A 26020-nucleotide genomic window follows, 5' to 3' on the forward strand; every position below is an offset into this window, starting at 1 on the left:
GTTATTGCCCTAGGGTGCCTTGAATAACCAGACCAAAAGTAGAATAAACATTGGGCTTTTTAATGTTGATGTTCAGTATAGATACAAAATACAATAATGTAAAGGATGTTTTGTGTTTACTACATTTCCATTCCCGTTTCAACGTTGGTTCCACTGATATGATTTAATTTCAGCAGCATATTATTTGTGGAGAATTCTTGAAACAGTGAAAGAATTCTTGAAACAGTGATTCTTGAAACAGTAATTGACTGTGCTCTTTCTAGAATACATATGAACCTTTCCTGGTCATTCCCCCAACCTCAAATTCTGTAACCACATCGCTCAAGTCTCAATATATTGACCCGTAAATTCACAGAAACTGTCAGAACTTTCTAATCATCTCCCTGAATGAAGCTTCACATTCACAGATAAAAACCAAAGTAGCTACCTCAGCAGTAACAAAATGGAATGCATTTTTACTGAAAAGATAAATGGCCATAATGATTAAAAAAAATACTTTGAGCAACAACAAACATCTATTGCAGCCTGTCCAGCTCAATCCACACCATCGCCCTCTGCTGGCTGTGGATGGTGTTGCGGATGGCGACTAGCAGCTCATCAGTGCAGCTCCAGGTACTGGGCTCCAGGGTGTGGTACACAAGGGGAAGGTTCTCCAGTTGCAGCTCTTCCGCCTGACACACCTCCTCCAAAACACCATCCTCCCTGTTCCCTGATAACAACTTCCTGTCAGTGGGGGAAAAGAGGAAAAGGATTTGCTGTAGTTTTTGTTTATTATGAATAGGACGATGGAGACTCCTTAAAGAATAACATAGAGAGTGGGAGACAGGTTCTGATGATTGGCAAGTAAGTAAAATGTAAGTAAATATGGAAATATAATGTGGACCAAGACTCTCCAGCTATGAATGGGTAACGTTAGCAGAAACATCTAGATGGAACCCTACCTGAGCTTCTTCTGTTTTTTTTTCTTGGGTCGTATGTGGATGACGATGGGGTAGATCCCCTGTCTCAGTAGGCCCTCCACACTGGTCAGACCCAGCTCCAACAGACAGTGCTTGTCCTGACAGAAACACAGAGATAATAAGTAAATATGTGTGCCTGAGAGAGAGAGAGAGAGAGAGAGAGAGAGAGAAAGAGAGAGGATGTGTGTGTGTGTGTGTGTGTGTGTGTGTGTGTGTGTGTGTGTGTGTGTGTGTGTGTGTGTGTGTGTGTGTGATCTCCACCTGGCTGATTACATCCTGAATGGACTGCAGCCGTATCCCCAGTGCCTGCTCTGGCGTGGAGGAGTCCAACAGGAAGACGCTCTTGTTACGTCTGTCTGAGGCCTGGATGGGTTCTACAACACAACAGTGGACCGGAGAGAGTGGAGACGTACAGTATGAGAACGAGAGGACAGATGGATGGTAGAAACAACACAGTAGATGGCACATCAAAGATCAAAGATGTGACATCTACGAAAGTCAAAATGCATGCAAAGAAAGTCAGAATGCATGCAAATCGTCCAATGTGTGTGTGTGTGTGTAGGTGTGTGTGTGTATGTGTGTGTATGTGTGTGTGTGTGTGTGTGTGTATGTATGTGTGTGTGTGTGTGTGTACCTGGTTGGCAGGTGTTGAAGTCCAGCCCAGATTCCGCCGGCTGCAGCAGTCTTTCTATGAGAGCGCGGGAGAGCAGACAGGGAGAGAAGATGACTGGTCTTCTGTTCTGGACCTGCACAGGCTGAACCATACTGTAGGGGATCAGGTGATCCTCATGTCCTGAGAGGAGGAACACACACACACACATTTACACACACATTTACATACCCGAAAGAAGAGATATAACAAAGTATTATACAGGTTAGAGGGACTTACGGTGGCTGAGAGTGTAGAGAACCTGGGGAGTTGAACCAGTCCAATGACAGCTGGGGGATACAGCCTTGACCAATCGCACGCGATGTGAGACCTTCTTGTATAACTATGGCGGGGAATGGAGAAGATTAGTAGTTTGGTTATACATGATTTATGGAATGGCTATCCATGGTTAATTCTTATGGTTATCCACTTGGAACTCTAGGATGAAGTTCATGCATACAAAGTTTGTAGTTTGAAGACTCCAACTACCCTCTTTTTGAAGTCCTTCTGCTCCAGGGCCATGGTACGTAGCTTCACTAGTAACAGCTGTTGAGCTCTGAGGGAAATCAAGAGGCTCATCATTACTGACACACATCTGTGAATAAGCAAAGTTCCAGTAATTACAGCTCAGCTAGGCACGGGTTGGCTTGGTACAGACGTGTGAAGTGCAGTAGGATTTAATGCTGTAAATCAGGTACCCCCCCCCTCCCTGCAGTACCTGTTGTAGTTGGGCATGATCCCCGCCTGCAGGGGTCTGGCGGTCCGAGGCTCCACCAGTGAACAGCGCCACTGGTACTTCCCGTTGTAGCGCGTGTCCGTCACGTGGATGATGTCATCACAGTGCGTCCCCAGACAGGGAGTGTCGCCCTGAGAACACAGGTCCAGGTTGACGCGCACGTAGAAGGAGTCGGCTCCCAGGAAGGTGGGAGAGGAGAGCTGGGAGCACAGCTTGGAGTACGCTGAGGAGAGAAGGAGAAGTGCTGGTTAATCCACTGATACAGTATTCCTTCTTACTTCTACGGTCAGCAGACTTAAAGGACAATGCTCGTTTTTGACAACCTGGACCTTATTTACGACATATTATAAGACGTTTGACTCACCGAGATCACTTTGGTGTAGTTCGGAGGCATGTAGAAGAAATTTTAAATCCAGCGTGAGCCAGTATATCCATGTAATGGATGGTGGTGGGGGCACCGAAAATGCAGTTTATAAAAATCTATTTTCTGCCGCGAAACGGTTGTTTTCATCAATCTGTCTTTATGAATCGCTAGTTGTGCTTACATAGAACATAGGCCTGTTGTGGTTGTTCACATGCCTCTGTAATATGATCTTTAGAAACGTCTTTCGAAACGAAATAGCTTCCCCACTTGCTCCAGCACGCATGCGCACAGCGTGCAATCGTTGCTCCAGCACGCTGTGCGGATGCGTGCTGGAGCAAGTGAGGAAGCTATTTCGTGTCTAAAGATCATATTACAGAGGCATGTGAAAAACCACAACAGGCCTACGGCAGAAAATAGATTTTTAGAAACTGCATTCTCGGTGCCCCCACCACCGCCATTACTGTACATGCATATACTGGCTCGCGCTGGATTTTACATTTCTTCTACATGCCTCCGAACTACACCAAAGTGATCTCGGTGAGTCAAACATCTTATAATATGTCGTAAATAAGGTCCAGGTTGTCAAAAACGAGCATTGTCCTTTAACTACTTCCACCGTCAGTTTGTAGTCATTTGTCATTCTTTGCTATTTTGTGTTTGTGAACACAACAGAAGTGACAAAATACACCGACAGAGAGGCTCACCATCAGGGTTGGGCTGGTGTTTGAGTGAGGAGGGTTCAGCCCACCACTGCATAGAGAAATGGGCCACCTCTCCTGTGCACTGTCCCAGCAACACACTGGCCCCACCAAACAGCACCCGCTCCAGCTGAGCACAGAGACACACCGTGGTGAACACCTACATTCACGGATGTTGCAGTGATGGCAGCACAGCCATGTTGAGGCAGCATCAGGGAATGAGTTGACAGTTGTGAGGGTAGGCAAGACAGATTTATTTCCACCTCAGGGAAGAGCAAGTGATATAGTCACATAGGGATATCTGAACAACTATGAACTAATCACTGCGGAGCTATTACTGTACATTTGCCATTTTAAAGGTGAACCCCCATACCATCTGTTTTTATTTCGTTATGTAACACCAAATGCATTCTAATAGCCTTGACGTATGTATCTATCCCTCTGTGTGGATGATTGTCGTGGTGTTTCTCTCACCTCTAGGAGCTCACTGCCCTCCCTCAGACCACACTGTTCAGCAGCAGAGCCCGCCCTCACGCTGCTGACGAAGATGCCTGTGCGGTTGCCCCCGACGATGGTGATGTCATCAGAAAGTCTGCCTCTTCCTTTGGGTAGCGTGGGGGAGGTGGGCGATGGGGAGGGGGGCTCCACTCTGAGAGGCGTGTTGCATGGGGGGGGGGGGTCAAAACAAAGGACGCGTCATTGTTATCGAGGATCAGGAAGCAGGAGTCCTTGCCCTGCTGGGAACTTACTGCCTAGCGACTACCTCTTATCACTGTACTATCCTTAGAATCGTTCCTGTCAGAGTACTGTACTGATCTCATAGCATAACTATTCTAAACTAGCTACCTTGGTAGTTGGGGAGGGGACAGAGGGGACAGAGGGGACAGAGGCATACCGAAGCTGGCTGGGAGGGGGTTTGTGAGGAGGGACAGGCGGAAGGTTGACCAGATCAGGGGGGAAGAGGTGAGAGTTCAGAGAGCTGCAGGAGTGCCACAGGGAGGGCTCGCTCTGGTGTCCTAAAAAACACAACCCAACAAACAACTCGTTAGGACACAACTACATGCATTAAAAAAAATACTACAACAACAACTACACTGTTCAAATAAGGGCGGTACTGTATGTATTTTCAAAACGGTACAGTTACAGAGATCAAAACTAGGGGTCCAGATAAGGGGGTAACACAACTAAAATAATTCTCAAAGGAAAGGCTGGCAGTGAGGGATGTGTTGATTGGAGCAGACCCCAGTGAGGGATTTGCTGATTGGTGCAGACCCCAGTGAGGAATGTGCTGATTGGAGCAGACCTGTGAGGTTCTCATTCTCATCGCTTCCCCAAGAGTCCAGGTCAAACCTGTCAGAGGATGACAGGGGAGGGTTGAAGTACTGCTTTTCGACATTATATATTCAAGTATGCCTACTGTAATATGACGTGCTTACTCAGTGTTGAACCGTCGGTGAATGGAGTTCATGCAGGGAGGGAAGGGGAAGGTGGAGAGTCTGTTGATGTCCTTCTCACTGTCCTCTGTCTGCAAACACATGAGGATATACCAGGAAAATATAGTATATATAAGATGAGAATATGCAAGTGTATAAAATAAGGATATAAATACCCACTGTTGACCCAACTTTTGTTTCACAGTCACACTGCTTTAAGAGCAAGGAGTGAGTTTGTGTCATGACCACAGCACTGAGATTCAAGATCCGTTTTATTGGCCATATATATGGTACGCACATACTAGGAATTTGTCCAGGGTAATGGCATACGCTGTATGGGACAAGGTGCAGGACAGGACAGTGCAAATACAAAAAAATGCAAATACAACGGACTCTGCAAGTCAGTTGAACATTGCTTACTCATGTGTGTTGTAAAGCTAGAACTTACTGGTGTCAAGAGATTTTCCTCTGAGTTGGAGCGGGAACCTGCATGCAGACAAAAGACATTTACTTGGGCATACAAAGTCCAAACACCGGTTTGCTCCTCGCAATATGGTGCGTGAGCCAAGCTTACCCTCCGACTGTTCCCCGCCCTGGCCTCTAGAGGGAGCCTGAGGCAAAAAAGAAAAGAGATACAATAAACCTTTCTGAACTCCTCAGGTAATCTCTGACTTGACATGACTGGATGGGTCAGAGCATGTGCTCACCTACACAGCTGTTACAATGTTACCAGACCAGTAATCAGGTGTTTCTCAAATATAAGGAGAGGGAAGGTTCACACCAGGCTGATGAGCCAGTATTCACACAGAGAGACGCAGTACAGGTACCAACATGCTGACAGTTATTACTGCAAGTCTCCTTTCTCGCAACAGCCTGACTCTCTCTAAGCCACACAACAAAGACATAAACCCCACACATGCCTACCGAAAGCATGAATGCGCATAGTTTGCATAGCGGAGCATGACGCCAATTATGAAGGATGTTGTATATCCAGGGATACACAGAATCCACATACTGCAACACCAAAGGAACAGCTATGGAATTGCAAAATGGTATCGCTAGTACATTCAGCTGCTGCTGCTGAGGGTGGAGCTGAAAACAAGTGTGGACCCAGACCTTGCGGAGCAGTGGGTGTGTAGTGCCGGCGTCGTTGGGCTGGGGGCTGAGGCTCATGTCCAGACCCAGAGAGCAGCATGGGCCGTAACACTGGTCCACACTGCACAGAGACAGGTGGGACTGGGGGAGGGAGACACAGTGGGATCAGCAGAGGCCATCAGATGAGACAGATATGGAGGAAAGTTTCATTATGTTCTGTTGGGTGTATACTGTATGTGTTCTGGCAGACAGCTGTTAAGACATTGATATGAGCCAAGCAGAGAGAGGGAGTTTGTGTGTGTGTGTGTGTGTGTTTGTGTGCATGTGTGTGTGTGTGTGCGTGTGTGTGTGTGTATGTGTGTTTGTGTGTGCGTGGGTGCATGTGCGCGTGGCTGTGTGTATGTGTGTGTGTGTGTGTGTGTGGGTGTGTGCATGCGCGCGTGGCTGTGTGTGTGTATATTTATGTTGTCTTCCTCCTGCTCACACAATGCAGACAGGAAGTGCTCTGCTCCCTGCTCTTCTCCCTCTCTCTCTCCAGCTCTCTCTGCTGCTGCTCCATGTTGGCGTCTAGTTCAGCGATGCGCTTCAGCAGACGGTTCTTGTCCAATAAGCAGTCAGTATACTCCAGTTGCAGGCTGTCTCGGCTGCGAAGGGCCTGAAGGAAAATGGAGGATGGAAAAGATATGAGGTCCCGAATAACCCCAGTTCAACTGCCTCGGCTATTATCTTATAACCATGAAATGACTAGTCTCTCTACTGCACTGGAGAGACTATCCCTGACCTGGTCTCTCTCTCTCTCTAGCTCCATGATCTGGTTGAAGTAGGACAAACTCCTCTTCTGCTCCGTGTCCCAGTCCAGCTGGAGAGTCCTCACCTTCAGCTGCAGCTGCTCGCACTGAGACTCCAGCTACACAATAATGGCAATGTCAATGTCATTTTATTTATATAGCACCATTCATACAAATTAATGTAGCACATAGTGCTTTCCATAAAAAGAGATGGATAAAAACATAAATCATAAAAACACAGTGAGAACAGATTTAAAAGAAACAATCAAAGTAAAATAATGTAAAATTAAAGATAGTGTAAAATAGAATAAAAACTATAAAAACAGAGAAAGCAAATTTAGAAACACTAGGATATTAAGACAAGTAAAGCTATGTGGTAAAAGCAATGTTAAAGCAATACATCGCGTTTTCTCGGAACTGCGCCCCCACAGGCTCTGCGAGTAAGTGCACTGTCGTACTGTAGTAACCTTATCAGATTGTCTTTTTCTTTTTCTGACTGCCTCTGTGATGTTTCGCTTCGGTTTTCTCACCTCCGCCATGATATCATTGAGCTAAAAAACGCATGATATCCATAGACGCCGGAATAGTTAGCTACTACTGTGTACTACTGTGTACTACTTCGACTGAATGCTGCGTCCCGGGGGTGCGAGTTTTAAAAGGTAATAAATGTCAATGTATTATCTTTCTGAGTAGACTGTTTGGACGATTCAGCTTACTTTTAGTAAATCTAATTGGAGAATTAGCACCAGAGATGTTTGTAAAGGTCCAAATATCGCAATGTATTGCTTTAATAGGTACGTTTTAAGATCTCGCTTAAAAGTGTCCACGGTCCCAGACATTCTCAGGTCCTCTGGCAGGGTGTTCCAAAGGCTGGGGGTATAAGAACTGAAGGCTGCCTCCCCAGGCCTCTGAGTCCTGACTCTAGGAACCATTAAAAGCTCAGTGCCAGAGGACCTGAGGGACCTATTAGGTGTGTATTTTAAAAGCATATCTGACATGTATTTAGGTTCTTGATTATGTAATGACTTATAGATTAATAAAATAATCTTAAAATCTATTCTAAAACTGACAGGTAACCAGTGCAGTGATTTTAAAACTGGTGTGATGTGAGCCCTCCTTCTGGTCTTTGTAAGAACACATGCTGCAGCATTTTGAATCACTTGGATTTGACTAATCGCCTTTTTTGATGGGCCAGACAGGAAAGTGTTACAATAGTCCATCCTGCTAGTAATAAAAGCATGTATTAGTCTTTCAGTATCTTTCTGGGAGAGGAAAAGTTTCATCTTGGCAATGTTTCTTAGGTGATAAAACAAGGTCCTTGTTACATTCTTTATATGGGCCTCAAACGGCACCTAAATGTCTTGCCTGGCATTTTGTATTCAGTGACAGTGTGTAAGGGTGTAAGTACCCCAATAGTCTCTCTCTTTCATCCTTTTCGCCAATGATTAATATTTCAGTTTTGACCTGGTTCATTAGTAATTAGTAATTTTCATACTAGCTATACTAGCTATTCCCCACCTTGTCCCTGTGTTCCTCCGTGTTGTCCAGCTCCCCCTGCAGTCTGGTGATGGTACCACACAGCTCATGTCTCTGCTCAGCTGCCTCCCGGCGGTCCTGCTGCAGGATGTCCAGCAGAGCCTGGGCTCCAGAGAACACGACACACCAGGAATATAACAGAGGTGGTTTGGTGATGAGGGACGAGGCCTGAGACATGTAGTGCAACATTAGGCTTTAGCTTGATTTGCTACGGTCCCTGGTCTGATACAGGCTGGTGACAGAGACACAGGACAAGCAGGACAACAGAGCAAATGCAGAAGCTGAGGTATCAGTGGAGTTTCATAGGAATACTCCTTAGAACTCAGGAAGAACTGAGTAGACAGATTACACCAAAGTATGGAGGAACTGGATAGTGAGGGAGCTGAATAGTGACGTGATTGCGTTTGTGATTGTGTGGGTACAGTATTTAAGCTTCGGCATACACAGATACAGGCGTATGGAAACAGTCTGGAGAGTTACATGGAGTGTATTTACTGAGAAGCAGAGGACCACACCTGCGTTTCAGTGTCACCCGCCTCCTGGATGTCAATGCGCTGCAATGGCTTATCAGGAACTATGGGGGCGCTGTTCACATAGCTGGGGACCCCGCTGTTCCTCTTGACTGGCACGGCAGGGACAGACTGTTTCTCTGCATCCATCAATCTGCTCTTCAGCTGCTCCACCTGTGGAATAAGACACGGCAATACGTGAGACACAGAATAAGGCTGTACCAATACCACTTAAAATGTGTGAGTCATAAACGTGGGTCGTCCATTCCACTTAGTTGACTTCCATATTTACATTAATTGCAGTCATATGAACTCATGTAGGAGTTGCCATAATCAAGCCTATTTGTGTACTCTCTCACACTCTCTGGTCACTGAGCCATGTCCTACCCCACCTGTCCTACCCCACCTGCTCAATTAGTTACTATAAATACGCTCTACTGTCCCTGCCTGAACCCCAAAACAACACTGAAGGCTGGTGCTTGACAAGCAGACAAGTCACGTGTATACACAGCAAGAATAGACTAGAAGAAACATGTATCAGAGTCTGATAGTAAGCTAACATTAGCCCTGGCTTTATTGGGCTTAGGCTTACAAAATGGGTGAAGAGCTGCATCTAGCCCAGCATACTTGGGAATAAACCACCCCCTCAATGGCTTGGCTTATGTTGTCTTTTTAAATCAACATAACATCATGTCTAGCCTAATCTTCATTTGTATTAGTCTAGAACTGCCCTCTGCTGTATGTCCATACCAGCAACAGCCCAATCCAAAACCCAATGTGCACTGGTCACATACAAACAAATGATTTATGATAAATGTTGGTTTTGGCCTGTTTTGGGTTTCCATGTCATTCCAATGAAACAATGTTTTATCTTTCATAATCTGTAGGTCACATACAATATTCAGAGTACTGTACTTAGGCGGGCTACATATATTTTTAAGGCTTACATTTTCTGAAATATGTTTTCTAAAACATCATTCGGTGTCATAAAAGATGCTATTGGGCATAACACGCTGTGCATTTGATCATATCGGTACTGATAGTAAGCCTGCTCTTTCCAGTTGTGTTTAAAACTCTTATTTTCACTCTAAATAATTATTGTAGTGTGAATAAATCAGTTGCATTCAGGAAACTCTTCAATCTGAAGCCTTATCTTGAATCTTAAGTGCTCAATAGAGCCTCTCAATGCCATAGCTATTAACAATGAAAATCCTGTTTTGAAAATGCAGCAGCAGTACCGTCTGTCTTCTTTATTCTTGTCTTGAACTTCTGCCCCCTTCCGCTTGACCCCCCCCCCCCCCCCGTGTGAAAACTCCACGCTCATGTCGGGAGCCAATTTCTCTGAGAAGTTGACTTCCGACAGCTCCTGACAGCTCCAAACAAGAGCTGGAAATGTGGTCCCACCAAGCCAATAGGCTACCTCCTGGGGGTTAGAATCCCCACTGTTTTCGTCGGACTGCCGGCACGGTGTATTCCGGACTACAAGTCACAACAGCTCTATATGAGAGCTACAGCTGTACCTCATTCCTGTACTTTATCTCTCTATCTCTCCCCACATTCCTCTGGCAGCTGCCTGCCAACCTCTCTGCCTGGTCCCCCTTTCACCCTCCTCCCCCTTTCTCTACCTTCTCTACCAGTGCCAGCAGCTCTTTCCTTCTACCCCCCCCCCCCCGACCTTCTCCCCTCCTCCCCCACTCTCTAACTCTGCTAGCAGCTCTCTCCTTCTACCCCCCCTCCCCTCCTCCCCCTCTCTCTACCTTCTCTACCAGTGCCAGCAGCTCTTTCCTTCTACCCCCCCCCACCTTCTCCCCTCCTCCCCCTCTCTCTACCTTCTCTACCTGTGCCAGCAGCTCTCTCCTTCTACCCCCCCCACCTTCTCCCCTCCTCCCCCTCTCTCTACCTGTGCCAGCAGCTCTCTCCTTCTACCCCCCCCCCCTCCCACCTTCTCCCCTCCTCCCCCTCTCTCTACCTGTGCCAGCAGCTCTCTCTCGCGAGCGGAAGTCTTGCCCTGCTCCTCCAGGGTGCGGGAATACTTCACAGCCTGCTCCAGATGCCTGTCCTTCAGCCTGCTCAGCTCCCGGCTGCCTGCCTCCCAGTCCTGACGGAGCCTGGTGGGTCACACACACACACGCACACACACACACACACACACACACACACACACACACACACACACACACACACACACACACAAACAGTAAATAAATACAGTAAATCATACTAATTATTCCCTAAAGTGGACCCTGCATGTAATAAAAATAAAGAGCAGCTATTATTTCAACTCCATTCTATACTGCTATGGTAGCACCTCTCCAGTATGTTTCTTTATATCCAGGAGAATATGGTGGATAATGTTGGATAGTAGACCTGATATCTACTGTAGCCTAGTATAATGTATATTAACTGTAGGCTAGTATAATGTATATCTACTGTAGGCTAGTATAATGTATATCTACTGTATTGTAGACTAGTATAATGTATATCTACTGTAGGCTAGTATAATGCATATCTACTGTAGGCTAGTATAATGTATATCTATTGTAGACTAGTATAATGTATATCTACTGTAGACTAGTATAATGTATATCTACTGTAGGCTAGTATAATGTATATCTATTGTAGACTAGTATAATGTATATCAACTGTAGGCTAGTATAATGTTTATACTGTGGGCTAGTATAATGTATATCTACTGTAGGCTAGTATAATGTATATCTATTGTAGACTAGTATAATGTATATCTACTGTAGGCTAGTATAATGTATATCTACTGTAGACTAGTATACTGTATGGTCGCTACCTGTCCAGCTGCAGGCGGTCATGGCGGAGCTCCTGGGCCTTGCGTTCGGCGCGGCTGCGTTCCTCCTCCGCCACGCGGCAGCGCTGGGACAGGCGGCGTTCGCACAGGCGACTCCCCCTCAGCTGCTCCCTCAGCTTGTTCACCTCCAGCAGCAGGAACTGGGTCAGGCCCTCAGGACCCTCCTCATCTGGGGGAAGAAACCAGGACGGGGGTGAGGGGGGGGGGGCCTGGGGAAACACACGCAGACTGCAGCAGGCTCAGAGAGTCCACGTGTGCTCCGCGTGTGTGCTGTTGGCACGCGGCTATGCGATGCCGTGTTCAGGTTTCGGTTCGCGTTAAGCTGCTCAAACGCCGGGGGGGAGCGGGGACGGGGGACGTTGCGGGGGGATTCAGTCCTATCACAAGAGCGAGCGGGCGGGGGACGACGCGGTGGGCGCCAGGGGGAGGCGGGTAGAGGGGCGTGAGACGCGCGAGGCGTACCCAGGATGATGGAGCAGCGCTGGGTGGGATGCTGTCCGGTCAGCTGGGTGTACTGCTCTGGGTGGTAGAACTCCAGGGACTCCATGAAGGCCTGCAGACCGCGTTGGCCACGCCCCCGCAGGATGTCAATCAAACGACCTGAGGACAGGTGGGAGTTTACCGCATACTGGGTGAAGACAGTGACATCATACAGAACGAGTGCTGGGGTTAGGGTTGGTGTGAGAGTGATAACGTCAGCCGCTCTTGATGAAGCGCCAGGTGCCGTGCCCCTTCTTTTATTCGGTCCAGTCTTACTTCATGCCCCTCCCCCTGGCTGTTTTTACCCCTCCGTTTCTGCCTGCCTCCTCCCTCTCTCTTTCCCTCCCCTTTACTTAACAATCACCTCATCCCTTTCATCTCTCTCTCCCTCCTCCATACCTCTCCCTCCATTATCGCCTCTCTCTAGTCATTCACGCTGCCTCTCTCTCTCTCTCTCTCTCTCTCTCTCTCTCTCGTACCCACCTGCTCCTTCCTCTCCTGTCATCTATCTTCGTCCCCCTCCTCCTCCTATCATCCCCTTCCTTCACTCCCTTCCTTTTCTTCTCTCATTCCCAGCCTCTCACCGGCCTTGCTGATGCGTAGGGGGTACTGGGTGGAGTTGAGGACCTCGTCCTCGTCCTGCTCGTCCATGACCTTGCACTGGCGCAGGTAGGGCGTGAGCTTGGCCGGGTTCAGGAGGCGGGTCAGCTTGTGCCTCACCCCCTCCACGCGGTCCCACAGTTCCTCGCAGCACTCCTCTGACCAGGGAGACGCCGGGCGAGGCCCCTCCTCCTGGCCCTCCTCATCGTCTGCACAGATGGCGATGCCTGCGTGGGGGTAGACAGCAGACCTGTGAGGATCCCTTCACACACTCAGATATCTGCATGGGTACTGGGTAATGAGGAAGCCAATCTACTCTATTGATCTACTCTATAATATGAACTGTTTGTCCGATATCCATGATTACCTATGGAACCGGTCTATGTGTGTGAAGTTAACATTCGCAGGTGTATTTTTCAGTACCATAGGATGTGCAGTGTCGCCTGTGAAGTTCTTTGGAACAGCAGTTCTCGATGGGCGCTGTCTGGTAAAAAGTAGTTCCGCGCGGCAGAGTATGCTCCCGTGCAGTGCTACGGTCAACCCCATACCAAGATCCATGATACCAAGGGCCCGCTTACAATGCTAGCTAGCTACAGATAGCCTGCCCTTAGCATTCTAGCTTACTGTAGGAATAAAGAAAGATCTAAATACCTACAAACAGAATGTTTGATATACTTTACAGTGTTTCCCCTAGGGTGGCAGCAGAAGTGATGAACACACGCGCATGTGGAATCATGTACTGTTGCATGAAATCATGCACAGCTGCATGAATCGATCGTCGATCTAGCTGTCAGTAAAATCGCCAATACATTACATTTCCCCATCCATTCTCTATGGTGGCCGTTTTGAGAGAGGTCGTTCGTACACTACACAGGACTTGCTGACAGACACTTCTCAAGTGATTTACTTCACATTCTCTTGGCAGTGCGAGGATGGTGTAGACGAGAGGGTCGTAAACTACGGTGGGGAGGACACTCCGGTCCTCAGCTCTCATATGCCTCACGACCCAAGAATGCAAACACTGGTGTGATTCATATCACAGTCGTAAAAACACACAGGGATCACAGACAAAAACCTCTGCTCACCATGGGCCAGAAGAGACTGCTAAACCCCTTGAGATGAATCATCTCGTTTTCGAGGGGTCACAAAAATACACACACACACACACACACACACACCCATTAATAATCTTGTGATGAAACACTGAACATTTCAATCTAGGTTCCGTCTCAGGTTTCATTTGCAAAAACAGATATCTCAGTTTTTATTAATTTTCATAAATATTTTTTTCAGTCAAATATCAATATCAATCAAAGTGCAGTTGAGTTGTTTTGATAGTCAAGAAGACACTTCTTTACTTAATCAAAACAACCCAATTGCAATTTGATTGATATTGATATTTGATATTGAAAAAATGGTGTATGTAAATTCATAAAAACTGAGATATCTGTTTTTGCAAATTAACTCTTCTAGTACTAACCTAAACACTGAGGGCCAGATGCAGTGACCCAGATTAAGCTTGATCCAGCACCGGAGAACATTTATATACTGAGGAAAAAACAGAACAGTCAGGGACCAAGACAAACAAACAAGTTGCAGTGGTGGTGCAGTACCTTGTACTGCTGCCTCACAGCAAGAAGGTCTCCAGGCCTTTCTGTGCAGAGTTTGCATGTTCTCCCCGTTTTCACAATGGTTTCCTCCCAACCCAATACAAAAAATATGCAGAGGAACAGATGCTCTTCAGTCCGGTCCCTGGACCTGGACTGAGCACTTGGACTTGGTCACCGGGCGCCATGAGCGATGGCTGCCCACTGCTCCTGGCTGCCCCTGGAGGAGGGCGGCTGGGATGGGATAAATGCAGGGAACAATTTCCACCAGTGGCCCCTGAAAGTTGCTTGTGTGTGTGCTGTGTGCCGTATCGCCGCTCACTATGTAATGTGTGTGTCACTGTGTGGCGGAGTAAAGACCCCCGCCTTCGGGTCCTGTCATGTAAACTTAAAAAAAATAATTATAAACACTATTTGATGATATATCTAACTTGAGTGGTGGGCTACAAGCCATAAACACACAGAGAATGAACACACTAGCTGAGCTGCTGTTAAACTGATCCAGAAACCAGATCCATGAGCTGAGCATGATTCTCCCTACAATGCCTAGGTTCGAAATAACTTTGAGGGAATTTGTGGATTTGTGGTGCGTCTGTGTGTGTGTAAGTTTGTGTGTGCCTGTGTGTGTATGTGTGCCAATACAACAAAGGTTTTGCATTTGTATTTTGTACTGCAGTCAACGCTATAATCAGGCCTTCCCTCTTATCTACTCTGTGTTCAGTATCACATACTGTAGTACAGAAGGCTACCTGCAGACGTGTGCCACAAACAAACACAGCTAGCCTATACTGAATAGTAGAATGAAGGCACTGTCGTCTGTTGCTCACATTAGCTATAACAAACATGTGGTAATTGAAAATGCTATGCCAACGTCTTAGTTAATTATTGATCAACAATGAAAGCTAAGTGCCATCCTCCTTATTTATACCTCAGTGGTGTTACAAAGGTTAACAGGCAGGTCGGGACAGGTCCACCTGCTGAGCAGTGGAATCTCTCTCTCTCTCTCTCTCTCTCTCTCTCTCTCTCTCTCTCTCTCTCTCTCTCTCTCTCTCTCTCTCTCTCACTCTCTCTCTCTCTCTCTCTCTCTCTCTCTCTCTCCCCATACAAATGAAAAATAAAGCACACAGAAAACATATCAAACAGCAGAAGGGAAAATAAATTTCAAAAAGAGGACCCATTTCATAGCATGATATGGGCTACTATGGGACCACATCTGCTTATTGTCATGTGACAGTAGGCTAGGTTACTTGATCACAGAAGTGATCAAGCCGCACCTATTGCCATCCGAGTGCACTGAAAACGTTGGATGTTTCAACCAAAGCCTACACATATTTAATCGGGAAGCATGGGAAATAATATGACACATTATTTAGGAAACTTACCACTCATTGTCTGTGCTAAAGGATACTTGATAAAAGAACTCATCAGTCCACACTGAAAACGACGCTTCTCCAGTTCATTTTAATAAAGTCCAAGTGAGCAAAATGATTCCGTTGCTGTTGCGTGATAGAGTGCGACAGTCCCAGGTAGAACACTGTCCCAATCTCTCTCGTGCTCTCCTTCACCCACCCACCTCCTCCTCAACACAGCCACCAATCAAAACTCAGCATTTATTCACCAACACCTCGTCCATTCCTGTTCCAGATGTCGTGAGACAACAACTGGCGAGTAGATAGATGCCATAACTCACTTGTCCCCAAGTCTTGGCCAAGGAGATCTCGTTATGAAAATAGGCCTAGACATACAATTCCACGCAGCTCACTCGGGATACACATAGTTTTAGGTTGTAGCTACATTTTAGTTACAACGTAACTAGCCAGGTCAGAAGATAAGAGGCTGACGTCAAGTTTTACGAGTTTTACAGTTCATGTTGCTTCCGACCACACGGTGGCGCAATCCACCCACTGCTTACAGTGTCTCACTGCTATATGCCGATTCACTCTCCATCGACTTCCTACAATAGGCTATGAGAAAATGTCAACCGTATTGTGTACCATAGCCTATAATTACATAGCCTATTAACAGTAACGATAAGTGTCTCACACACTAGGCTATGAGTTCTAGTTCTCTGTTTATGGACTGAGCTTATTATTATCTGACGGGTGTTACCAGCACTCTCAGCATGTGACTCACCACGCTCCACAGTGGTCTGACTCATTCAGGGTCGTACTGGGGAACACTTGTCTCACACACAAAAGTGACACACAGTTTCATTCCTATTATCTTCCAATTTCCTCTGTCTCATCAGTGAGTTTTATGTAGCCTAACCCTAGTTGACACATATAGGCCAGGCCTACTGCACACATGCAGGCTACTGCTTTCCACATGTTATGGGTAGAGAGGGGGGAAGGCAGAATGATGTTGCTTGTCACGATAAGATTTGCCATGGAAGTTGGCTACAGTGACAAGACAGATTTTAGAGTCACATCGTATCAAGAAGAAAATGGCAAGTAGTTGTAGAATTAAACAATGCACCGTGGGGTTGGTGTAGCAGTGGTGTCAGTGTCAAGCTACAAGTTAACAGATAGTGTGTCTATACATCTGGCCTAAGCAAAACAACAGTATGTTTGCAACCAGGGGAATGTGTCTTTCACTTCTAATACACAGTGAGACAGGAAATATGGGGTGCCCAACAGACCAATGTGTCTCTTCTCTTGGCACGTTGACAGGAAATGTCTGACTACTGTGGGTCCCTGGGCCTCCCCTGAATAAACAAGCTGTCTAGCTGGGGTCTCAGAGAGGAGAGGCGGGGCCTATGATGCTATAGTACCCGGTGGGGACTAAAACCCAGTCTCCCGTCCACCAAGCCCAGCATCTACCATCAGACCAAGAGGAAAACCTTGTGTTTCTATACAAGCAAAAAATAGGGTGATGTCTCAGGACAGGACAGCGACCGGACACTTTTTATCCACTAATGAAACTCTGACGTCATCAGCTCTCGCACTGTGTGGCTGCAGAGGTATCTGTGGATGTTCGGACACAGAAACAGATTATGATAAACAGCTGAAACCTTTTTCAACTCCGGCTCTCAAACTGTATCCCTCTCTCTCTCTCTCTCTCCTCTCCTCTCTCTATAGGAGGCCATATACCTCCCCTTCTCCTCCCATACAGACACAGTACCACCACTGGGCAGGCCCAGAGAGACATGCTGCGTTCTTGCCGTTTCTGAGGTGACAGACACAGAGAGGGCATTGAGGACCCCTCCAGACCCCAGGCAGCTCTGCTGTTGGGGAATGTGTCGTCCCAGTCCAACAGAACACAACATCGCCACAACATTACCGCAACATAGTACAGCGCAGCACAGGAACACAGTGCATAGCACCGCATAGGCCAGCATAGCACCACACAGCACGGCAAAGAAAATAAAAGTACAGCACATCAACACAACTAAATGCAGCAGTACACAATACAACCCAGTCTTAGCACCCGGCTGACCCCCACTGCCCCATCTCTGAGCCGGGCCTGACTGCTCCACTGGCCCAGCAGAATCATCCCTTTGTTCTCCTCAAAGAATGCGTCTTTTCTCACTTTTTGGGGAAAACACGGGACAGAGAAAGAGGGATGAGGGGTTTGAGTGGACGAGACCGACTTAAATCCTTCTCACTGATTTATTCATCGGCAAGGGGCAGATCGTAACACTAAAAAGAACACAAAGCTTTCACTGATGATTGGCTGAAAATATGGCGCTCACTGACACAAGGGTCTTTGCTGTCAAGTCTGAGATGATCAAGTTCATGTAAGTTGACATTGAGTTCTGATGAGAGGCTTATATAGAGACCATGCATTCTCCACTCTCTCTCTCTCTCTCTCTCTCTCTCTCTCTCTCTCTCTCTCTCTCACACCACACCAATGTGTCCTGAGAGTGTTCCAAATATATTCAAGATATAAGATCACACAATTTCCTGTTTTAGAATCAGATCAACACAGAGGATGCAACAACTCCAGGAAAAACCCAGAGGGTCTCAGAGATTGAGGGCGGAATGTTCATTTAAACAAACAGGGAGCCAGAAGAGAAACAAAAGGAGAGTGAAAAATATGATCCAGTTTACCAAAGAGAAAACACCCCAACCCTTCAGAGGAAGCCTGGAGGCCAACACAGTCCTGACAGGTGTCTCTGATCCTGGGCAGTGGTCTGCTCAGTCAAAATAACGCACACTGTAACACACAAACAGACAAACACACACACACACACACACACACACACACACACACACACATACAGAGTAAGAGACAGACCGACAGGAAGACAGACAGACATACAGGAAGACAGACAGACAGACCTCTGGTCTCCTGTCACCAGCTCAGCCAGTCAGAAAAAAGATTTCCTAGAGACACAGAGACTGCTGCTGGTCTTGGAGAAATGTCACAGCTCAGCCATGCATGTGTGCAGAACTGTGGAGGAGCAGGAGGAAAACATGAAAAGAGCAGGTGTTCCTCAAAACTCCCTGCTTTAGGCCTCCTGAATGTCTAAATTGTATAAATAGATGAGAAGGGGTAGTGTGGACACAAAGCAACCTGAGTGAAGCCATCTATTCTTATAAAATCCTCCCCAATATGATATTGATAGGAATTATGCAACCAACATTGTCATAGATGTTAGCTCACTTAGTTCTTGACCATACATTTTTATTTGGAAAGTGGGCAGGTCAGACAAACTGAGAGGAAACAGGATGTTTGCTGACAGAGGCGTGAGTGACCGTGTCACCACTGCTCTGCTGTGCTTTGTCAACAGACTCTCAGCCTGCCATTACAAAACACTGCTACAGTATAATACTTCATGCTAATGAGTTCACTCCACTCCCTTGGCTGCGTTTGCAAACCCAGTAGAGAATTTTGAAAGGCGCAGGGTCAGAGGCAAAGAACTTCCACTGGCTCTGTTAGAACAGAGTCTGAATTCACCAGGCAGTCACTGGCTCCGTTAGAACAGAGTCTGAATTCACCAGGCAGTCACTGGCTCTGTTAGAACAGAGTCTGAATTCACCAGGCAGTCACTGGCTCCGTTAGAACAGAGTCTGAATTCACCACGCAGTCACTGGCTCTGTTAGAACAGAGTCTGAATTCACCAGGCAGTCACTGGCTCTGTTAGAACAGAGTCTGAATTCACCAGGCAGTCACTGGCTCTGTTAGAACAGAGTCTGAATTCACCAGGCAGTCACTGGCTCCGTTAGAACAGAGTCTGAATTCACTGGGGTGCTGAGGAGCTCACAGCTGCTTGCCAATAGCCTCGTGAGACCATCCTGATCTCGCAAGCTCACATTCTGTTTCTCACACAGATCAGTCTGGCCAGGATCAACATAAATCCATTTGTGCCAGAGTAAAATTTACTCCAAGGAACTACTGGCTACTCCTAGGACTCCTGGCAGCCATGGACAGGGTTTAGGTGTGATGACAGCGTGTGATGACAGCGTGTGATGACAGTGGTGAGGAGAATCAATGAAAGGAGAACAGCCTACAAGTAATCCAAACACTGCTGTGTACCATTTATCATTCCTGAACTGGCATTAACAGCTGCCCATCATCTGGAATTCTACGGAAACGTCACCTCCATGATTATCACAGATGTGACACGTTGCCTTGAGGATCACTGTGAGTGTTTCTCTTGGCTAATCAGCCAGTGTCTGTTTGTACTGTATTTATCGGATTATTTTGTGTTCGATGCGGCCGCCCATAGGAAGTGATGCAGTCCAGAGGCATGGAGCCTGGTCCTCATGGCAGAAGAGCACATGGTTTGCTGATTAGTTTGGAGAAACTGAAACAAGAAAATGGATACCTGTCTCCTGCGCCACATCACTTCCTGTACCCCCATTTTGGTTTGGTTTGTGTTGTTGGATTTCAACTGGTATGGTTTTAAAACAAAAATGGTCAAGGAAAGGAAATGATACAGAATTAAATTATGTGGAATATTCTGTATAATTTCCTACAAATATTGCTTTAAAAACCATGCCATATTATGGAGTACTTGGTAGTCGATATTGAACTGCATTGGATAAGTAGCTCAGAAATGGATCGTTCTGTAAAACCATAATTTATTCAATGGTCACTTTTTTTGTTTGCCTCACTGCCTGCTCAACCCAGGTCGTAGAACGTCACCACATTTACCACCCTGTGACATTGAGCATGACAGGCTAGTCTCTCTCAATGTTAGTAAAGCAGCACATACAGTAGCAATATTCAGGTGTTGCTGGTTCAAACCACAATGCTACACTGGTGAGACCTACAATAAATGCAGTTTTTAGAAACTAAGAAACACCAGGTCAACTTAGTCTGGTGTTATGTAGATCAAGTGAACATTCCAGAACCTTCCCTCTCTGCAGACCGCGGAACACTATACAGGGCTCTGGGCATGGAGCCGTGGGCAGCGCGCTGAGCACAGCCACATCCTCCGAACTGTATTTTCCATCAGGCCCTATCCAGGCCACCGCAGGACGCAGACGCTAGCTGTGGTAAAGCTCAGAAGAAAAAGCTGTATTAGCACTGGTTTTGCGGTTGGCATGTTCAGAAGGTTTGTGGTGGGGGCATGGGCCGAAATTCTAGAGGCCTTTTGTTTAAAGTTGTCCAAGCAGTCCCTCACACTTGCGTCCTAAAGACAGAGAGAGAGACCCCCCCCAAATGCTAGCACACTTTCTCACTCTCTCTCTCTCTCTCTCTCGATCTCTCTCTCTCTCTCTCACACACACACACACACACACACACACACACACACACACACACACACACACACACACACACACACACACACACACACACACACAGTCAGTGTGTCAGTGTTACCCTCACACTTTACGCCCTCACTCTCTCTATTTACCAAAATAGTGTGGTTCTAGCTGACATCTGAATTACAGGGTGTGTGACATAGCTATCTAAATGTGAGCTTTACCACACGTATGAACTGCATGCACAGACTGCTTCCTTGACCACCACTAATTCGGACTCGCAAAACGGGGCATGCTATTTCAAAAAGGGCTTTTTTAACCATATGTTAAATGTTGCGTTGAATGGGTTTAGACTTAAGCAAAAGCACACAAACAGAAATGAAGAGTGGAGCCCAATACAGCCGCAGACTATAAACACATTCTTTCTCTCTTTGACTGCGTGGACTATCAGTAATTCCTGCGATCCAAGAAATGTTAGACATGGATAAGGGATCTGTTGACCAACCCCATTGCTCTTATTTATAGCCTTTAATGGGGAGATCAGGTGTGTGTGTGTGTGTGTGTGTGTGTGCGCGCGTGTGTGTGTGTGCATGAATGTGTGTCCGTGTGTTTGAGATGCCAGACATTAAGATGACCCCCAGGGGCTCTGTGACCCTCTGTCTCAGGTCAACATTTAAAGGTCACACTGGGGCATTTTTCACAGATCTTGGCAGCTTCACATCTCTCTCCTCACATTCCCTGTACAACAAGAATCAACTAAACATTAAACACACACACGCACGCACGCACACACACACACACACACACACACACACACACACACACTCATGGGGATGATAACAATGGAGAAGTATGCTGCTATATATGACAGGATATGTTTTATTAGTGGGTGTAAATATAGCTGTCACGTTCTAATGACAGATCAATTTCGAAGAATCAACAAAGTGGTTAAAGACAAACAGAATCATGTAATATTAAATACATAAATGTCCATATAATAATAAACTTCCCAAGCATGACATAGACTTTAGACACACAGAAGCACAACAAAATCAACAGTAATCCAGAATCATAGCAGCCATTATAAATATTATCACAGTTCAGTTCAGGTGCAAGTCAATAGTGTAGTTAACATCTGTAGTAAACATCCCCTAATCTATGTATTCCTCATCCCCCAGTCTATGTACCCCCAGATGCCTCATAGCTATCACATCTTGTTTATGGGAATAAAATAGTTTTTTGTTCAGCACCAAGTGAGGGTCTGTTTCGATGTGTGTGTGTGTGTGTGTGTGTGTGTGTGTGTGTGTGTGTGAGTGTCTGGAGTGTGTGTATGTGATGTGTGCATGTCTAGGACCACAATGGTCTGTTTCATACAATGGTGTGTTGGACCGTCTGACAGCCAGACATAGACACGGGCAGCAGGGGATTAAAGCTGGTCTGTGACTCACGCTGACTCCAAATGACTGTTAGTAGAGGACATGGCTTAGATATGTGTGCTCATAAAGATATCCTAATTCATTTCTACCAGTTTAATCTTCACATTAAGAGAAATATTTTTTTTAAACAATGGATAAACTGTTATAGGCCAGTATTGTGTGCCAAATCTCTATCCGGGACGAACAACCCGAAAATGACCACGCCTTTTTTTAAATGACCACATGCTTTTGTCGGTAGCACTTACCTAAACCTAGCCCTCACCCTAACCCTGACATACAGTTGCTCTATGTTCTAAACCTTTGGACTAGGAGCTATAGATTTTCTGAGGTGCTCAAAATGCTCAGAATGGCCATGTTTAGGGCATAGAAGAGTGTAACATTTCTAATTATTTAAAACCAACTAACTATTTAAACTAACTATTTAAAACTTCTTAAATTCAAAAATATCTTTAAAATCATGCATCTGAAATCCAAACAGTACAATGCCTGAGTAGGCATTAGCATGTTTATTCTGCATCATCAGGCTCTTTAACTCACAACCATAGACACCAAGGGAAGGTCATGTTCTTGTTGAGTCAAGTGAGAAGCTGGCAGTGTGGCCTTTGCTATCTCTCTGTCTGTCTGTCTGTCTGTCTGTCTGTCTGTCTGTCTGTCTGTCTGTCTGTCTGTCTGTCTGTCTGTCTGTCTGTCTGTCTGTCTGTCTATCTATCTATCTATCTATCTATCTATCTATCTATCTATCTATCTATCTATCTATCTATCTATCTATCTATCATCTTCATGGCAAACCGTCTGGGATTGCAGAGTATAACTGCAGCTGTGCTCAATCAGTGGCCAATCAGTCAATTTGACCGGCTGTAGTCCTATAGGCAGGGGCTGGTTGGGGTTGCCAACAGCGACATTTCTGATTGGTGGAGCTTGTGTTGTTGTACTATAGGATTGTGGGTAGTATATATTTTTTTCCATATGAGGGGGACGGGATCAGGGCAGAATTTAAAATACTGTCAAATTGAGATACTTGAGATACTGTATAATTCTAAAAAAAAGTCACACTATATCTACCATGCCAGTGAAATGTCATATACAAATGTTAAATATAAGAGTACGGCTGGCTTCAAATAGCTCTAACTAAAAATTGATAAATGTCACAGATTATTTACACCATAGGAATCCTGGATAAAGATTTTAGTAGGCCTACATACTGTGATGGGAATGAATTGTGGGACTCTGGACTGAGTATACGTTCACCGATTGACTTGAGTTGATTGGATTGAACACAGGTGGGACTGATTAGCAGACAAGACTGGTCAGATGAAGAGATGCAAACAAGATGTGTATAAAGGCCAATAGCCTCAAACATAATATTGTCCACTCCTTTCATTCTGGTTTCACTGACCCCAGTCAGTTCATCACCTCGCCACACTCCTCTGAACTGTGACTGGTGGAAACTGATGCTTCATCCTAGTTTATGTCCTGTGTGAGTGGATAACCACCAATTTCCAACTTCAAACTCATAACGTACACTTTTAATAGTTCTACTTAACACAGTATGTTGTATTTATTTTAATAAACTGGGATCAAGGGGACTGTTCTAACATTTGTCATGTTTTGTTTCGCAAGGTTTGCTATTAGAAGACGGTTTTAGGTTCTGATCATCAGGCTGTTGTATCAACATCCATTCTTTGAATTTATGACAGGATTAAACCAGTATTTCCTTGGAAAAATAGTCTGGAGTAGTGAGGGAAATATATATGAGTGGAGGGTTCACAGGATACCTTGAGGGCCCGATAGGGCTCCGGATCATTAGTCATGTTCTCTAGCATCTGACTCAAGAGACACACAGGCTATATTTAGACTGTCGTAAAAACATGGCGGTGAACTCCTGAGTTTGTAAGTGGTTCAGTGTGTGTGTCTGCTTGAGGGTTTATGTATTTGTGTGTGTGTGTGTGTGTGTGTGAGAGAGAGAGAGAGTGAGAAAGAGAGGGAGAGAGAGAGAGAGAGAGAGAGAGAGTCTTTGTGCATTTGTGTGTGTGTGTGTGTGTGTGTGTGTGTGTGCGTGCGTGCGTGCGTGCGTGCGTGCGCGCACGCGTGTGTGTGTGTTCCTGCTGTAACCTAGAAGAGACTATAGTTTGACATCACAATGGACCATTGTCTCTGGACCAAGCCAAGCTTCCTGACCGGTCAGAATTCACGGAAAACATGGGATGCAGTCCAAACAAAAACACCGGCTTGTGTCTCTGCTCCCCGATGCACCCCTGAACCCAACCCCACCAAACACACGTCATCCTCTTCAGCCCAGACAGACACTCAGGCAGACACACCCTAACTAGCTCTGTTGGCCCCACCCACCTGAGGAAGCCATGTTCCCTAAAATAAGTGATCAGCTTACCTCAGGAGGATAAAACATCACTGCCCCTGATGAAGGATTTGCATGGCCGAAGCATGTTGATGATATGTACAGGTTCATTATGAACTAGAGGCATTTTAATTCTAAGAATTATAGATTCTAATTATACGAATTATAAATTGCCTTGTACTTTTCTTCATTTTATCTGTAGAGGATGTTTCTTCAGACAGAATAATGTCCGAGTAGCATTTTATTACACTCACCCCGATCCACAGATGTTTGCCCTGTCTCACCCTGTTCTACAGCCTGTCTCTCCATACATCGTAGTGTCCAGTGTGCCTGATTGCTACAGCAGCTGTAGTAGCCTAGTGTTACTGTGTAGGACCCTGCTGACAGGGCAGGGGATGTCCCCGTCTCTAGGTCTGATCAGACGCTACCACCTCCACCACAGCAGAGGCTCAACAGAATCACACACACACACACACACACACACACACACGCCCGCACACACACACACACACACACACACACACACACACATACACACACACACACACACACACACACACACACTCCTGGCTGTCCCCTCCCTTGCGTTCCAGGGGCACATCTGGGTTTCATAAGACCCGTGGACTTCAGCCCTGCTCTCCAGCTCCTAATTCACTTCAAATAGCGGCACGCCTGGAAAGCCAGCCCCCACCCTGCCCCCTCGCCACACCACCCACCCGCCTCCCTCGGACCAACAATTACATAAATATTTACTTTAATGGGGGAAAAAGACACAGAGAGAATGGCACGGGGGAAAATACATAAACCAAGTGTTTGCTTCCTACCAAGGTTTGGGTCTGTCTTTAAATTACACAGTACTCCATGGATCGGCCATTACAGTAAAACATTGTTAGTAGTTGCGACACGGTTTCCTAGGTATTGTAAAAGACCTTGAGAAAGGTTCTAAAACACGAGAACAGGTATAGTATATCATATAACAAGTGAACAGACACACATGCCCCTTGTCCCTGGACTCCTGGCCCAAGTCCCTCACTACAGCACATTCTTGGTGTTATTTTGTTTGGCCTGCTAAGGACATGGTCAATGCAATATGACTAGGAACTATTTTCATACCAGCGAGAACACAACAGTAATTCATCTTGACTGAAGGATGTGGTCTGGGAGAGTTAGGATTCATGGGTCTAGTGGCCAAACATTAAGATTGATAGGCTCTCATAAAGAACAGCATCAGCACCATTATCCTTGACTATGACCTGATAGAGGTTAGAGGTAGTAATAACATCACAATGACATTATGATAACG

At 46.0% G+C, this 26020-nt stretch overlaps 1 protein-coding gene across 4 annotated transcripts; it reads right to left on the reverse strand.

Moving 5' to 3' along the window:
• Window positions 1-76: 76 nt before the first annotated feature.
• Window positions 77-25104, reverse strand: LOC311309482 (caspase recruitment domain-containing protein 10). 4 transcript variants are annotated; one of them, XM_084438791.1, is made up of 25 exons: window positions 15655-15718; window positions 14146-14213; window positions 12650-12892; window positions 12048-12185; window positions 11568-11754; window positions 10737-10875; window positions 8774-8941; window positions 8241-8360; window positions 6716-6841; window positions 6419-6589; window positions 5956-6075; window positions 5414-5450; window positions 5288-5325; window positions 4843-4931; window positions 4710-4756; window positions 4302-4422; window positions 3881-4055; window positions 3413-3536; window positions 2327-2567; window positions 2098-2164; window positions 1849-1951; window positions 1594-1752; window positions 1221-1333; window positions 942-1057; window positions 77-723 (listed from the first exon to the last, which is right to left on the reverse strand). In XM_084438791.1, exons 2-25 carry the CDS (start codon window positions 14204-14206, stop codon window positions 516-518), a joined length of 3111 nt encoding a protein of 1036 aa, XP_084294917.1. In that variant the 5' UTR covers window positions 14207-14213; window positions 15655-15718; the 3' UTR covers window positions 77-515. The 4 variants fall into 4 exon arrangements, with proteins under 4 accessions (XP_084294917.1, XP_084294918.1, XP_084294920.1 ...); XM_084438792.1 differs by lacking the exons at window positions 14146-14213; window positions 15655-15718 and adding an exon at window positions 24972-25104; XM_084438794.1 differs by lacking the exons at window positions 14146-14213; window positions 15655-15718 and adding an exon at window positions 24751-24870.
• Between the last annotated feature and the right edge of the window lie 916 nt (window positions 25105-26020).

The sequence above is a fragment of the Borostomias antarcticus genome (assembly GCF_949987555.1).
Source record: "Borostomias antarcticus genome assembly, chromosome: 5".
NCBI classification, from domain to species: domain Eukaryota; kingdom Metazoa; phylum Chordata; class Actinopteri; order Stomiiformes; family Stomiidae; genus Borostomias; species Borostomias antarcticus.